Source organism: Eschrichtius robustus, chromosome 6, assembly GCF_028021215.1.
Source record: "Eschrichtius robustus isolate mEscRob2 chromosome 6, mEscRob2.pri, whole genome shotgun sequence".
Lineage (NCBI taxonomy): Eukaryota > Metazoa > Chordata > Mammalia > Artiodactyla > Eschrichtiidae > Eschrichtius > Eschrichtius robustus.
Genome location: NC_090829.1, coordinates 33108176 through 33124337, shown reverse-complemented (window position 1 = coordinate 33124337; position 16162 = coordinate 33108176). Strand labels below are relative to the sequence as shown.

At 35.3% G+C, this 16162-nt stretch overlaps 1 protein-coding gene across 16 annotated transcripts in view; it reads right to left on the bottom strand.

The window, feature by feature from the left end:
* Positions 1 to 16162, bottom strand: part of MBNL1 (muscleblind like splicing regulator 1) — a 177091-nt gene that overhangs the window by 96183 nt on the left and 64746 nt on the right. Inside the window, exon 2 of one of the 16 annotated variants that reach the window (XM_068546116.1) lies at positions 15093 to 15211. The exons of the other annotated variants lie outside the window; for them this stretch is intronic. Coding sequence (XP_068402217.1) covers positions 15093 to 15098 — 6 coding nt within the window. The 5' untranslated portion in view covers positions 15099 to 15211. The remainder of the gene's footprint in view (positions 1 to 15092; positions 15212 to 16162) is intronic. 16 annotated transcript variants of the gene reach the window in all.

The following is a 16162-nucleotide window of genomic DNA, read 5'->3' as shown; positions in this document are numbered from 1 at the left end:
TCTAGTTCAGTGATTTCCTCTAGGCTTTGTAGAAACAGTAAAAACGTTCTCCACTAAGGCTCAGATAAAATCAAAAGCTAGTGTTTTGATAAGCTGTTCATTCAGAAGTCCAAGCTTCTATTCTTTCTCTTTTTCTTTTTTTCATTTTTTCAACATGCCATGAATATAATGTTACATTCAACTATTCATTTACAAAATAATAAGAAATAAGTTTCCAGCTGTTTTATTCACTGACTAAAGCCACTGATGTTTGCATTTTTCTTAAATGTAATGTTTTCTTTATGTAATTTTTCAAATGATGAAACAAGACACTGTAGGTAACACAAGTCAAATACTAGCTCTATAAATTGGTACTAAGATAAATAAATGCAACAGCTAGAAATAATTACATAGTAACCCCTGAAGAACTGTTATTCCAGTATTTCCAAACGTCTACAGAGTGTGTTTACATAAGTACTCTCCCTAGCACAAGGGATACATTCCTGGGGAATGAGCCCCAGGAGAGGCATGGTAGCCCGTACTTATGCTGATGTGAGCTCGCTTCTCTATCAGCCAAGGCTCTTCCTTTCTCTTCAAATTCCCACCTCAGTTTATTTCTGCAACCACTCTTTCTGTTCCCATGCTGTAGGAAGGCTTATTATGCTGTCCATAATGTCCCAAGACTTGCAAAAAGCCTTAACTTCATACTGATATTTAACGTTTCTCCTACCTTTTTCTCAAACAGTTAAAAACCTGCCATGATAGTATCAAGCTCACTGCTGTTTTTTTTTTTTTTAATCCTTTATACTTTTGGGTGTTACTGCTGCTGACTAAATGTTTAAAAATACATAGTGCATGGTGTTCCTTTAACACAATTACTGTCAAAACTAAATAAAAATAGGGATAGAAAAAACACTAAATTCTTCTAAACCACTGTAATTTTCTTAATCCATTTCTATTTATCTTGTTTAGGAAGTAATTACATGGATGAATGTCTATTTTTAGAACAGTACGAACTGCCCTTTTGCTTATTTGTGTTTTCTCCTCTACTGATTCCCGAAAGCCCTATAAATGCAGGTAGGGTAATTCAACCTGCATAAACAATATCTTATAACCTAAAAGTTCTCATAGTACTGTAATGACTGGCTGTTACCACAAGAGCAAATGAGGAATTTCACCCAATTTCTTTCAATGAATTCTTTATAGTACTTTAAAATAAGTATTGTTTTCTAAAAATAATAAACAGGAAGAAGAATGTGTTCCCACTAAGTTTATCCATTCATTCATCCACTCACTCACTCTTTGATTGTCACTAACACACTGATTTATTCAATGAATACACGTTGGCTTATCCAGCTCTTTGAGGATATAATATATTTTGATGATATAGCAAATTTTATATTCTCTAGTGTTTGTTATAGATTCATTTTCTCCTTGAGGGCAGATGCTTGTTTTCTATACCTTAAACTTTCTCACCATTATATTCACCTTCTCTTTTGTAAAATTATTTTGGGCAACAGAAACAAGTCTCAAAACTATAGAAGAAATTTTAAATATGACCTAGACACTTTTTCAATGTATAACTTAGCTTTAAGGAAAAGAAGAGTTTGGACTCTTTTTCCTCCCACCTCACAATTCTTCAAAATAGATTAAAATGTGTACTACCAATTACATTATAACAACAATAATTATATTTTCAGTTTTAGTGTTCACGAGAGCAATATACAAGTGCATCATTAGTGGTCAGAATTCAGGAAAATACTTACTACTCACAGTATACTTTTGAACTTGCATTTATATTACTTTTCAGATAAATGAATTATTTCCCAGACAAGATGAAGTCGAGTTTACAAAAGGTGCTATGCAATGCACCATCCCTAACAGATTTCATGTGGTCCAGGGAGGAAACATGGTGGGTATGCTTCCAAGGACACATGATACACACAAGGTAAAATGGTGATTAAATGGGGACCTGTCACAAGAAACTAAATAACCGGTGCTTTGTCCCAGTCTTACATGATCTGTAGTCTTCTTTGTTGTAAAGCTCCTGACTTCCATTGAAAATGCCAAAAACAAAACAAACTTATGGTTACCAAAGGGGAAGGGGGAGAGCATAAATGGGGAGTATGGGATTAACAGACGCACACTACCATATATAAAACAGATAATCAACAAGGATTTACTGTATAGCACAGGGAACTATATGCAATATCTTATAGTAACCGATAATGGAAAAGAATTTTTAAAAGAACATAGATATATACACGTATAACTGAATCACTTTGCTATAACCTGAAACTGACACAATATTGTAAATCAACTATACTTCAATAAAAAAGAAGAAAAAAAACACCAAAAACTTACAAACATGAAGTAGAAACTGACCTGATTTCCATAAGGACTGGTATATTTGAGTTACAGGTAGAAAATGGTCTATTGGAAGACTTAAACATGAAATCTAATTTTAAAATAGCTCTGGAATGGAAATTCATAACAAAAATAACTAAAGGATAATTTAAACTCAATTTGAGGTTCCGTTATTAAAAATAAAGTGTCAACTGAATTAGTATTTTTTAAATAATTAACTTTATTTTTCAATATGTTACTTTTCAACCCTTGTAAAGATATTTTAGAATAATTTTGGTCGCAAATGAACCTAAAATTAAACTTTCCTCTGAGTTGAGACGTCCTTTTTAAAGAGGTCTATTTCCATGTAGCAACCTTAATATAGCACATTTAGGTATCCTTTGTTGTACGAACGTTCATTACATGTTTGCAAATTTGTCAACACGGTTCCAAAACCATAAATACATAAAAGAAAGTACAAGCTCAATCCCTCAACCCTAGACTTTGAAAATACAATATAGATTACTTATTTTCTAAAATTAAAGTGATTTTGTTTAGAGATTTGGTGTAGGGCCTCGGACAGTGTCACCACAACCTTTGTGATAGGTGGGTCATGAGAAGTTTCGAACACAGGGTCGGGAATCATGAAAACAGCTTCTAAAGCCTTTGTTATTTTAATGTTTTTAATTGGAGGTGCTCTGTACTTTCCTCTTGGGCAACCTTCACTTTCTGTTGTAGATGATATGGTGGCTTTAATCAGCCTAGGCAAACTTGGAAAACAAAACTGCAGGCCTGTATTTTCCTTACTTCAGAACAGCAATGCAAAGTCTAATAGAAAATCTGAAATGGGAACTATCCCAGGAAAATGTGGTTATCCCGCAGTACAGCGTCCTTCTGAGGGCCATCAGGTTTAGTCCATAAAATAATACCTTGCATCAATCCCTGTAAAATAAACTCTTCTCAGGAAAATGATGGGACAATATGGAGAAAATCAAGAAGAAAGGAAGGGAAACAATGAAAGTTTTTAAAAAATAATAAACCTAACCTATTTATGTGAAAGGTATGAATTTTTTTAAATAAGGAAACTGGTTTAAATGGATATTGGTAAAAATTTCTCACTATAAGACACTGAAATGCAGAACTGATGTGGACACATTTGAGGATTATTCTCTAAGTCTTCCAAAAGGGCACTATTGCCAAGCCCCACCTCCCAATGACATAACTTCAGATTATTTTTAAGTGTAGCTCCCTCCCATCAATCATCCATAAGTTTTTCTAAGTTTTGGACCCCGTACTACCACATGAATTTTTCCTCTGGCAGTTGACCTCTTGGCTAGAAAACACTCTTCGCTGACTCTCAGTTTTACCTTTTTCTCACATTGTCAGTTCCCATCAGCCCTGCATCATAAAACAGGAGGCTAGATAACCACTTCTGTTAGAAACTAGTCACAAAACAGTATAGCAAAATAATAACAACAGCTTATTGAATGTCTAGTGTAGGCCAGGCACTGCTCTAAATGGTTTAAATTTATTAATTTATTTAATCCTCAAAACAATCCTATAGTGCCATTATTATCTCCATTATAAAGATGGGGTACCTGACGCTCAGAGAGGTCCAATAACTTATCCAAGGAAACACACAGTAAGTAGTGGAGCTGGGGTTTGAGCCCAAGTTATCTGTTATCTGGCTCCAGAGCCAATGCTCCTAACCTCCAAGCTATACCAGCATAATGCAATTCTACTTAGAAATGGTGTGAGAGTGTCTGCAAGTTATGTCTAATAAATTATACATATACATATATATACATACGTAGTGGTTTAACTATACAGCTGTCCATCTTAATAAAAACAGTGTTTGTTGAATATTTGTTTGGCTTGTTCCATACAGCAAATTTCTTTTTTTTTCTTTTTAATTACAAAAGTCTTAAAAAAAATTCATACATCAAAGGCCAACTGCCAGGTAGGAAATCAAGAGTAACAATTGGTGACGATTACCAAGCACCGTTCACTTTATTTACATTTTCTCTCTTAGCGTTGACACTTCTATTTCCAACAGCAAACTCTCCTCAGGAAGAGATACCACTAATTTTATTTGTACCACTCACTGCCTCTTATGTTATGAAAAGGGTAAAACAGAACAGATTAAACTGCCAAGAACACATCCAGGGCAAAGGTTGGGAAGAGAAAACTGATACTCAGGTATTTAAGTTATTTCACGTGTAAAGGATTTTATGATGAGTTTAACTTTTATTTACTACATACGGTTTCAATAATATCTCAAAGTTACTACCTAATTAAAACTCACATGATGAATTGACAAAATAAACTAAAAGCAGGCATCAGGAAATGAAAAACTGAAAAAAAAAAAAAAAAAAAAAAAAAAAGCACTGCCAGGGTGTTTCCTCACATAGATAGTATGCTACACCCAGATATAATTCAGTGATGCACAGCCATGAAAGCAAAGCAAATGATTGAAGATAATTACAGAGATAACATCTTGCAATTTGTGTTCTGGTGTAAATCTTTTATGGTATAAGCTAAAGTGTGTGTGTGTGTGTGTGTGTGTGTGTATTGCCATCTCTATGTATACATCTCTGTATATGTCTCTATGTATTCAGAGAGAAACTGGGAAGAGAGGGTGAGTTTACAGACACATTTGAAAATAAAAGCAGGGAAGGACCCTACTTTCCACAAAATAACGTACTTGTGTTAGTGATGATTTTTCCATTTTCGGACTCAATTTTTTGTTTACCTTCACATCAGTGTGTGTTTTCCAAAGCAAAATTTTTTAAATGTGAAATAACTTTGCTCTTGATTTTAAAGTTTGTTCTTGGGATACCCTGGAAAGTTCCACACTATCTTAATATTATAGAAGCACTACTGCAGCATATGGTCTTTTTCAAATTAAAGAGACACAAACGTTCATGGCAACATTTGATCTGATTTTAACTCTCAGTTGAAGTTTTCTAAACAGCCATCCTTCAGGTGCCAGCACACAACATCCTGGGTGTGAATGCAAGAAGCGAATGTGTCTAGCCTACGTATACCATGCCGAATAATGGGCATACCTGTTTGGTTTACCTAAAAACACCTTTATGGCAACTTAAGTATCAACATAAATTGTTAGGTTTAACGCTAAGCAGCGTTAATTTTCTTTTTAATATGTTTTATGTTTTTAATGCAAATTTTGATTGAAAAATGCTTTCATCTTATTATTTTGGAGAACACACATCAAAAGAGGAGTTAAATTTATAATAAAACCCCAAAGCTTTACCAACCATCCCCCACAAATATTTCCGCTTTTATAATTACACTCTGACTTCACACATCATCTGCATAGGCTCTTCATTTTACTCGTACATTACGAATTACAATTTTACAGTATTACATATTTAAAACCGTATTTTGATAACTTCTTTATGTAAGGATATATATACATTAATGATATATTTACATCAGATGTATTTTTCTTCAAGTCTCTGGCACCAAAATTGAGTTTTTAATGCCAGAAATATCATTTTTAACTGTATGAAAAATGAACGTAAATAGATACCAATAGCTTTTATTCTTTAAATATGTCCTTGCTTGAAAAGTTTTATAAACAGTTTGGAATATTTTATTCCCACATTCATTAATCAGGCTACATTAACAATTTCAATTCTGCTAGGTCACTAAACCTGTCATTACAAAGATTATATACATTCAGCTCCCTGGCCCACCTCTAGGATCTGCTTTAACCCTTCTCTCTGTCCCTGAGGGAGCCCCGGGACAGCCTAGGCTTCCTGCACTGTAGCCTTGCTTTCCAATCCCTTTGGCGACCATGATATCCTGAAATGAGTTCTTCTGTCCCATTTCCAAAACTTCTAGTCTTTTATTTGATTGTCAAACATGCACTGAGTGTCCACTATTTCCGAGACCCTGTGCAAGGCGTTGCAAGTAAATACAATAAACATGCCCAACCTCAAGGAGTTGAGAATCTAGTAAAGGAGGCTAGACACGTAAGCAGCAAGAATTCAAGAAGTCCCTGTTCTGACTAGTGTTCAAGGCTAACCTCTGATACTCAGCTCAGTCCAGGTTAACTCTCTCTCTCCAGAACTTAACCCCACCTGCTGCTTTGGGTTCTGTTTCAAAAGAGAAAGAATACAAGAACGATAATACTACCTACCATCTACTCAACCAGGACCATTCCCACCATCTGGTGACCGTGATGCCTGTCACTGACACTGCCCAACTGAGAGAAGTTCACCCACCTTCCTGATGGCAAAACCACCCCATATTTGGGTCAATTCTGATCTTTGATAACTTTTCCCCACCTTTCTCTACTGGCCTGCTACTGAGGTAAAATAGCTTTTTTTTTTTAAGTTTTAATTGATTGATTGATTGATTGCTTGATTGCTATGTTGGGCCTTCGTTTCTGTGCTAGGGCTTTCTCTAGTTGCGGCAAGCGGGGGCCACTCTTCATCGCGGTGCGCGGGCCTCTCACTATCGTGGCCTCTCTTGTTGCGGAGCACAGGCTCCAGATGCGCAGGCTCAGTAGTTGTGGCTCACGGGTCTAGTTGCTCCGCGGCATGTGGGATCTTCCCAGACCAGGGCGCGAACCCGTGTCCCCTGCATTAGCAGGCAGATTCTCAACCACTGCGCCACCAGGGAAGCCCGGTAAAATAGCTTTGACAGGGAAATCATATCAATTCTTGGAGAATGGAAGATCACTTAATCACCAAGATCCTGTCCATCTCTGATTTTCATAAGCCATGCATCTCATTCTGTGAACATACTATATTTTAAAAGAAATATGTACACCTCAATCAATTATTATTAAAAGTCATTTATTGGAGGAGCTTTTTAATCATTTACTGTCCATAATAACCCAATATAATGGAATAATGGTATAATTATTAGCTTTACATATAGGTAAAGAACTGTAGAGGGGTTATGTAACTTGCCTAACATCAAACAGTTTGCAAGCAATGGAGCTAGAATTCCAATTTTTGGAAGCCTTACTTCTGAGTTCCCCCTGAACCACTAAACTATGCTACTTTTCCCAGCAGCGTACATGACATCTTGATTTATTCATCATAAAAGGTATGGCTAGGGATGAGAGAGAGTGTCGGAGTTCAGAGAAAGCATGCGTTTTTGCTTTGTGGTTACTGTTGTTATTGCTGTTGCTTTGTGGAAAGTGTGTATGTGTGTATATGTTCTTGTTTTGTTTAGTTTTCCAGTCAGACAGACTTAGGTCTGAATTCTAGTTGTATGAACTTGAGAAAGTTACATAATAGCATCAACAATTTATTGGCTGTTTTCTATATGCTAGCCACTTGGCTAAGTGCTTGGCATACTCTGTCTCATTAAATTAAATTAAATCTTCATAAAAAGACAAGGAGATCTTACTCATATTTCAGAGCAAGTGTGACTATGACTGAAAGAGGATAGTAAGTAACATTTTCAAGGTCAACTAGCCAGTGACGAACGTAGACCAGACTGAGTTGGAAGGAGGTTTAGAAGAGAGCACCTTGATGGCACTAGGTCATGAAAAGAGGCAGTATTGAATTTAGCAACTAGCACTCACTGCCAGAATTGACAAATAATAGGACCTCTGAGTGTGGACATTGGAGCCATACAACCTGTGTTTGAATCCTTGGATTCAGTTATGATATCTTGGGCAGGTTATTCAACTTCTCTCAGCCTCAGTGTCCTAATTTGTAAAGGTAAAATAATAACACTACATACCTCCAGGTATTTTTGTGAAGAATAAATGAGATAATTATTGTAATGGCACTGGAGGTAGTAGGTAATCAATAAATTGCAATTAACGAAAGAGACAGCTTAATCTTGAATAATTCTGATGTGATAAACTTTAATTTCCACACCACAAAATGAATAATGAACAGCGTAAGACTCCCCTAAAGTATCAAAAATGTTAGTACCGGGGATCATTCCCTAGATCTGTCCCTTCTTTTAGTTGCTCAAACCAAGTGCAGCTCTGTTCTTTTCTTTCTTTTCTACATGGGTACGTCTAATGAGGCTGTGAACTTTGATTTATTTGTTACAACAAAGGAAATATATCATAAAAGGCTCACATTTGACATTTCTCAATGTCGATTATAAATGTTCTGCTCATAGCCCACCAGTCTGAACGACTCTCGTACTCTCCAAGAAGGGACAAGGAATAGATGGGAAATAGGAACCAGTGGGAATTGAGAGGTATGAGTCTTATGAGCTGAGTGACGGTAGAAATACTTAGGGATCGTTATGACGGGGATTAAACAGACCTTATTTTGCTAACTAGCCCAAGACTTCTAAGACTTTCAGTGAATAAGCACTTCGTATTTTTTTCTAAAGTTAAGTTTTACAAACTCCCGTTCCAAATACTTAAGTATTTTTCTAATTGAACTTTCTAAAAAGAGAATTCAGAGTTTATATTCTTAGTTTTGTACACATTTTTCTCCTAGGTCCATCTTGGACAGTGAGCATCTTGGGCATCAAGCAAAGGGACTGGATTTCAATTATACCTCCCCAAGAACCACATTAAAGGAGCCTAAGCATGGTCTTATTAAGTGATGATAGCTACACGGTAAAGTCAAGGAGAATTTGGATTTTGAAGTAATAATTCCAAGTCAGACAACCAGAATGCATTCAATTAATAAATATATCAAATAATTTCACACAAATATAATTATTGTATTACAGGGAATGTGCTTTCTTTCCACTTTTATGATACCACAAATAAACAGATATCTTCAAAAATACAAGTTGAGGAATTTTTTAATTTTGGAAACAATGAAAGCCAATTAAAATTTTTGCTTAGAAGCAGAAAATATACTGCCTATACTTGAACAATCTTTTCAACTCTAAGTATTTTAATTTTCAGAAAACTGCCAAATTTACATGATCATAAACTGAAATAAATGACATGCCAGAAGTTCTATACTCTCATCAAACAAAAATATTTTAATGATCCTTCCAATGTACTTTTCAAAATCCTAATATAATGAAAGCCACACTAAACAAGACAAGAAAAAAAAAAAGAAATTCTAAAGGCCTCAATCATGCTACATTGTGGAAGTGAGCCCATGTTTATCAGCCATGCTCAGAAACTCGTAATACTGAAGAAGATCTCTTCAATTCCTAGAATCCATTCATTGCTCTGCTGACATTGGCAAATTGGCCCCTCAAATGTATTGCAACTTTAAGAAACAGAATCACATACAGGCAAATGCACTGGATTAGAATTCAGTGACTTGGATTCTGGTCTTGGCTCTGGGCTTAAGAAACTGTGAGTTACTGGTCCTCTGTTTCGTTATCGCTAAAAAAGTCACTCTATTATTTATTCAATTTATTTACTTATTACTATTATTTATTCTATTCAACTAGCTGCTAAGATCTTCATGGTACCACTATTTTATGCTATCATGTACATTTTCTATATGCCTTAAAAAAGTCATCACTAAACTATCAGTATTACTATATTGGGTCCTGCTTATATGAAGTTACTTTCTCCATAGAACATTAAATACAATGAATATCACTAATTAATTGTGCTCCACTAAAAATATTTTTAAAGTAATTTTAAAATTGTAAGATATTTTTATAAATGGCCATAATAAGTTCAATCTATCATTCTGTCTTAACACTTAAGTCATTTTAAAATCATATATATATAAAATTTTATATATATGTAACTATATATATATATATATATATATATATATATATATATATATATATGTTCTATTTCATTTCTTGTCCCAGAAGAATATAAGAATTCTAGATAAATAAAACAGGGAAAAAGCACTCTACAAGCCAACTTGAGAATAATGCAAACTCCTACCTTGAGACTGTGCCATACATTTTTTAAAACAGTAAACTCATTATAAATGTTAAGAATCAAAGTATTAAAATTTCCCTTTTCTATTTTTACATATGAAATCAATTACTCAATTTGATGCACTAGAAAGACAGCAAAACATTCCATTTACTTATGCTTCGAGGTCTAGAGGGAATAAAACTTGGATATTTGCAAGTGTAAATAAAATACTTTGTTGAACATCGTTTAGTTTTAAAAATAAACATGCTAAAATAAGCACTATCAAAGATAAATCTTTGTTTTCATTTTGTACAGCTATTAGTCAACATTCTTCTTTTTTCATTTTTAAAACCTGTTACATTTTTGGTTATTGAGATGAAAGCGTTTCAACGTGACAGTAAGCTAATAATAGCTTGATTCCAACCATAGGGAATCAATTAAGAGATTAAGTCCTTATTGAAAAGAAAACAAAGGGAGAAAAAAGAAGACATGAATTGATAGTAAGGCCGCCAAAGATCTCATATTAGAAGAGGTGTGTTAATAACAATTCCCAGAATAATGTCTATGAATGGAGGCAGAGTAAAGAATAAAGTTTATAAATAAATAACAGTTGCCACAAAAGCTATTCATGCTGAAGAGATGATTTGGGTCGTTCACTCCGAGATGGGGCTGTGCTCCCTCCCTCCCTTCACACACACACACACCAACACCCCACGTGTATCTTTCAACCTGGTTTTTACATGCAAATGGAATAAAATTTTTCCCCCAAGAAACAGGGGCAGGGAAATAATCCCCTTTAAAAAAAAAAAAACAACAAAACCTGAACTTAAATCCTAAAAGAAAAGAGACTGCTATATTTAGAATGCCAAGCAGCATTTTTGACAACAGACAGTAACGTATTCTAGCACTACCATGATCTGAGCTGCCTTTCCCATTCCTTCTGAATTAACTATGGACATAGGAATTTGAGTTTGAAGAACCTGAGGATATAATCATTTCATGTTTGTTTCTGGTTTTAAACATGAATGGAGAGGTAAACAAAATACAGGCATTTGGAAAAATAAATAATTTCTAATTTATTTTTTTAACTGTTTCAATTCTCAGCAAGATTCTTCTGACAAGATACACAAAGCCAAAAGGTGCTTCATGAATTCCACTTCAAAGAATGGAAAAATTATTTTAAAAAATCTATTCAATGCCAAGTTTAATCTAAATAAAATCAAAGAGAAATGCGATTATCACACCAAATTCCTAAAAGAAGTGTTTTGTTTTGGCTCTATCATCAGATACAAGAGTTGCCCAAGGATACTCTAGCTATGGAGTCTACGTTAAATTAATGGTTGTAGGTTTTTTAGCTTCTAAAACAGCTTCCTAGAGAAATCAGTATCTTACCTTTACATATCTTCTGGACAGGTTTCTTGGTGCTTTGAAAACTCCTGAGGTCTAAGTCAAACGGCCATTCTGTTGCTCCCAGGGTCTTAGGGGCTTGGAGAAATCCCAACACCTGCTGCTACCACTGAGTGTCGAGGCTAGGAAAGCTTCAGGGTTTTGACAGCAGGATCACTGAGCCACAGCCAAAGCTTGGGAAGCCTTAACAACTGAAAGCAAGTGTAGAGGGCAACGTGGTACCCAGCACGCACAGGGCGCTCAATCGTAGCAGCAGGGGGGAGGAATATTCCCGCCCTCACGAGGGTTTAGAGGCAGCCATCAGGGAACCCAAGGGTCTGTCAATGGACAGAGCCAAGGAAGTGGAGACATGACCACACAGCACGAGACCCTAAGAGAACAAGGGAACGGGAACAACTAGCAGAGAGCTCAAGTAGCACTTGAAAAGAATCATCAAAATTCCCCGACAAGAACACAAGAAGCAATGGCAAAGTGCAACAAAATACATGGAGATAGGCCATTCTAGCGTCCCACAGACAGCCAAAAACACCGTTGAGGGGGGATATGGAGCTCTAGTTCTAGAAAGAAAAGTAAGGAAGACATATTATAGTATGCCTACTAGATTTGAGGTTAAAAATCTAATAAGTGGCATAAAATTCCTAAATCCCATCACTATAATATTTACATTAAGATAAGGGAATTTACAAATATAAAAAGTCACAGAGAGCTAATCCACAGGGCAACAGAGGTTAAAAGGCAAAGGTGTCCATTATGGGAGGAGAAAATGAAAAGACAGAGAGAAGGTTAAACTCAGTTGATTTTTAAATGGAGAAATAATTAAAACTGCTTTTGAAATACAACACATGTTTTATCAAATACATCACTTTCTATTACGATCAGATGAGGGAGACTGAGGGAATTCATGAGATAAGAGAAGAAGAATATGAAGAAGAAAAGTAAATGGGCCAAGAGTGTTCAGAGATGAGTAGAGGGCGAGATGGAAAGAAGGAAAGAGAAAAAAAAAGGAGGAAGAAAGAAAAATGAGATTAACTTATTAGGTTTTAATGCATTGTCAGATAACTACTCACTAAGATTCTCCTAAATCTGGGCTTCACAAGGTTCTATTTTCCATGGAGATGCTTATAGCTTGTTAACCATTATTCGCAGCTCTTCAGCTTCTCACAAACCCTCAGGAACTTATCTTGAGGAGCCAACTGAATATTAAGTATTAAACAGCTACAAGAGACAGACCCTAAGACAATTTTGCTTTAATGAGCTGGGTAAAATCAAGCCAGGGACTAAATATAAACTCTGACAGAACTTTAATAATCCCTAATATGAATCAAAATTAAAATGATCAGACTCATTTAAGAACTGCCACTTTTTCAAGACTAGAAGCAAATTAACCATGCATAGTATTTTATATTGTTTTAGAGTTAAATGAAAGGAAACTTTACTGCCTAATGGCCATTCTGTGTGTGTAATTCTTGATTTCAGGTGTTTACTTAACGTATAAAGTTCAGGTTAACTAGAATAGTAATAATAATCTATTTTACTTGGTGTCAAATAACTCAAATAACGAGTGTTGGGAAAGGCTGACTTCCATCCCTCACCTCATATACATGTGGTTATGTTATGTTGTATATATTATGCTAATAACCTGTACAATAAAAGCAGCTCTTGCTTGGGCAAACTTACTTATGTCCAGGAAGTCACTAAGGGTCAGATATTTTTATAAAATGAAATAATCCTTAAACTACAAAATAGTAAGTACTGCCCAGGCAGCTAGTATTTTAAATATGAGAGAATTGAGATTTTACAAGAGGATGAGGAATCTGAATTTCCCTTTAAAAATACTTTTACTGTATAAATGGTGCCTAAGTGTAGATGTTGGTTTGAACTAAAACTTAATTTTTTAAAACACAATCATGTCAATATGATAGGTTTGCATAACGAAAGATGGAGTCCCTATGGTAGAAACTAAATGGAAGCTGAGCTTTTTTTTTTAGTGTAATAAGTCTGACTTTAAATAAAACATTAAAAAATCAATTACAGTTTGTTTTCTGACCTCCCTTCTCAAGCCCACTCATGAAAATCAGTTTCAACAATCTAAACAACAGAAACTAAAACATACAAACAAAAAAATGTGGAAGAGAAGATAAGAGACTGAATTAATGTTGCCAGTTGAAATGGTAGAGTCCATTCAATTATAAAGCTCTTCAGACAGAATGGTATGTCAGGATTGTCAGTGAAAATAGAAAAATCGGTACTAGCTTTTTAAAACTAAACATTACATTGCTACTAAAGTATCTTCCTAAAGTAATGAGATAATCTAAATCAGTGTTTCTCTGTTGTTAAGCATCACAAAGGGAGAAATTTTTGACTACAACTGTATCCCTGCACCTAGTTAACCTGGCAACATAGTAGGGGCTCAGTACATATTTACTGGCTGAACAGTGGTGCCACATGTGAAAAGGCACTTCTCAAAAGCATGGGGGTGGGGGGTGGGGCGGGTTATGGTCAAATAGAGTTCTTAAAAATTAAAGTTAAACAGGGGTCTTCCTATGTGGCTTGTCAGAACCTTTATAATGCTCCTGAAAATTCCTAAACTTGATTGTCAACATTTTTCATGGAATACCTATTAATCATAGATTAATTATTCTAGAAAAACTTGGTCTATACCTGTATGGAAAACTTGATATTTCTGCATCTTCCAATCTTTTAATGAAAGACACAGGTGAACTATAAATTGGCACATATTCATCTCTGTTATAAATTATAAGGTGGGAGAGATACCTATGTATTTCAAATCTCATAGTAGGCTTATCACAAATGGCTGCTGCTTTGGGATAAGGAAATTTTAGAGGAGAATATTGTGGAGTGAGAAAAATTGAGAGAGCTCATTCAAATTATTCATTTTACCAATGAAGAAACTTGCTCAAGGAAACTATTATATCTTGTGTTGGTAGATAAATACATTAGCAATGAAGTTTCTTTATTGCTAATGTCAAAGATTCATCCTGTGCAACTATCTGACTAATATAAACAATATCTTACTAATTTGCTTACATAATTATCTTGAATTGAAAAGAATATTCCTGGCAAGAATTATGTGTATTAAATAATCTCTTAATTTAAAATTCTATACTCTATTGTGCTGAAAAAAAGGAGGGGCTCATTTAGAATTGAAAGGGAAAATAATTGCTTTCCTATACTAGAAAGTCATTTTTGTTTTTTTTAATCACTGTGGGTCAAGTGAAAAACAAGAATGAAGATTAAATAGTGCCTGAGAAATTACATGGGAAACTATCCTCCATATACTGAGATAGCTAACAAACTTCAGGATTAGCATCTTCAAGTAGTAAAGCTGGAAATAAATATGTTTATTTAAGGAACATACACAGGATCACAGACCAGGTCACCAGTGTTAAAACGACGATTCCTTTCTAAAACAATGTTCTGATATTCAGATTATCAGATGCCATTTTCCCACGGACGCCACCTCAGTCCTTGAGAGGGCGAACCTGCCCAAAAGGTATCTTAGTAAACTGGCTCCCCAGTTGCCTTATTCACTCACCAGCATCCATTAGCCAACTCCATGCTTTATCTTCAATAGATAAGATACGGCTTCTTCTTGCCATGGTGCCATGAAAAGGATCCAGAAGGTTCCCTTAAACCACATTTCCCGAGTGACTGCTGCAGCACCAAGAGTAAAGGATATGCCAGGTCAGCCACTTTTCCTTCCCAGCAGTATTAGCAGCAGCAGCAGCGGCAGAAGCTGTAGCAGACCGTTGAGACCCAGCTCCTTGCAGGATGCTAGCCAAAGCACTCTTGTATACTCTACACCTAGACAGAGTTTGCCCGTATGTTTGCACCTTCCCCACGGAGTGTCAAAACAGGTGTTTTCCTGTGCTCATGCTTTAAATCTGCTCCCCAAACAAGGTGATAAATATACTGTTACTATGAAATTCTAAGTTTCTAATTCTATGGAAAACACATTCTTAGAGATTCACTTTATCATAAGGAAGCCTTGAGGAATCCTTTTGAAATTTTCATTCACCTTTCCCACTCCTAAGAAGCAGGTAGACTGCCCCAAAATTTCCTGTTAATGAAAAAACGGATGTTACCATATGAAACAAATGCCATCATGCAATTTTGGTCATTTCTTTCATAATATTCTATCTGCCTTCCTGGCACAGAATCACGTTTTACAAATGCTAATGTTTTCATAATCTTTACAACACTCCCAACAGATGGCGAGATATCAGGTCTCATGAACTTTATTTTACAGAAGCAACGTCTTCTCTGCCTCTATCTTTCACTCCCTTTTTGATGTTATTGATGAGTTGCTTTTCTTCCCAGTGGTGTTCAACTTAATGAGTGGCTAGAATATGGCTGGACAAAGAGAAGGTAACATCACTAACAAAGCATTTACTTTACTTAACTGATTCATCCAGAGCTCAAATCCTATAGGTTAAAAAAAGCATCTACAGATTTTTTTTTTTAAATCTAAACAGTCCAACAAAGGATAAGTGAAAACCAGATTATTATTTTCCTAATGATTAGAAAATAACTGTAAACTCCAAGGCATGTGTTCTCTGCACAGTAGAAAATAACAGTTCTCATTAGCAAAAGTGAAACCCTACA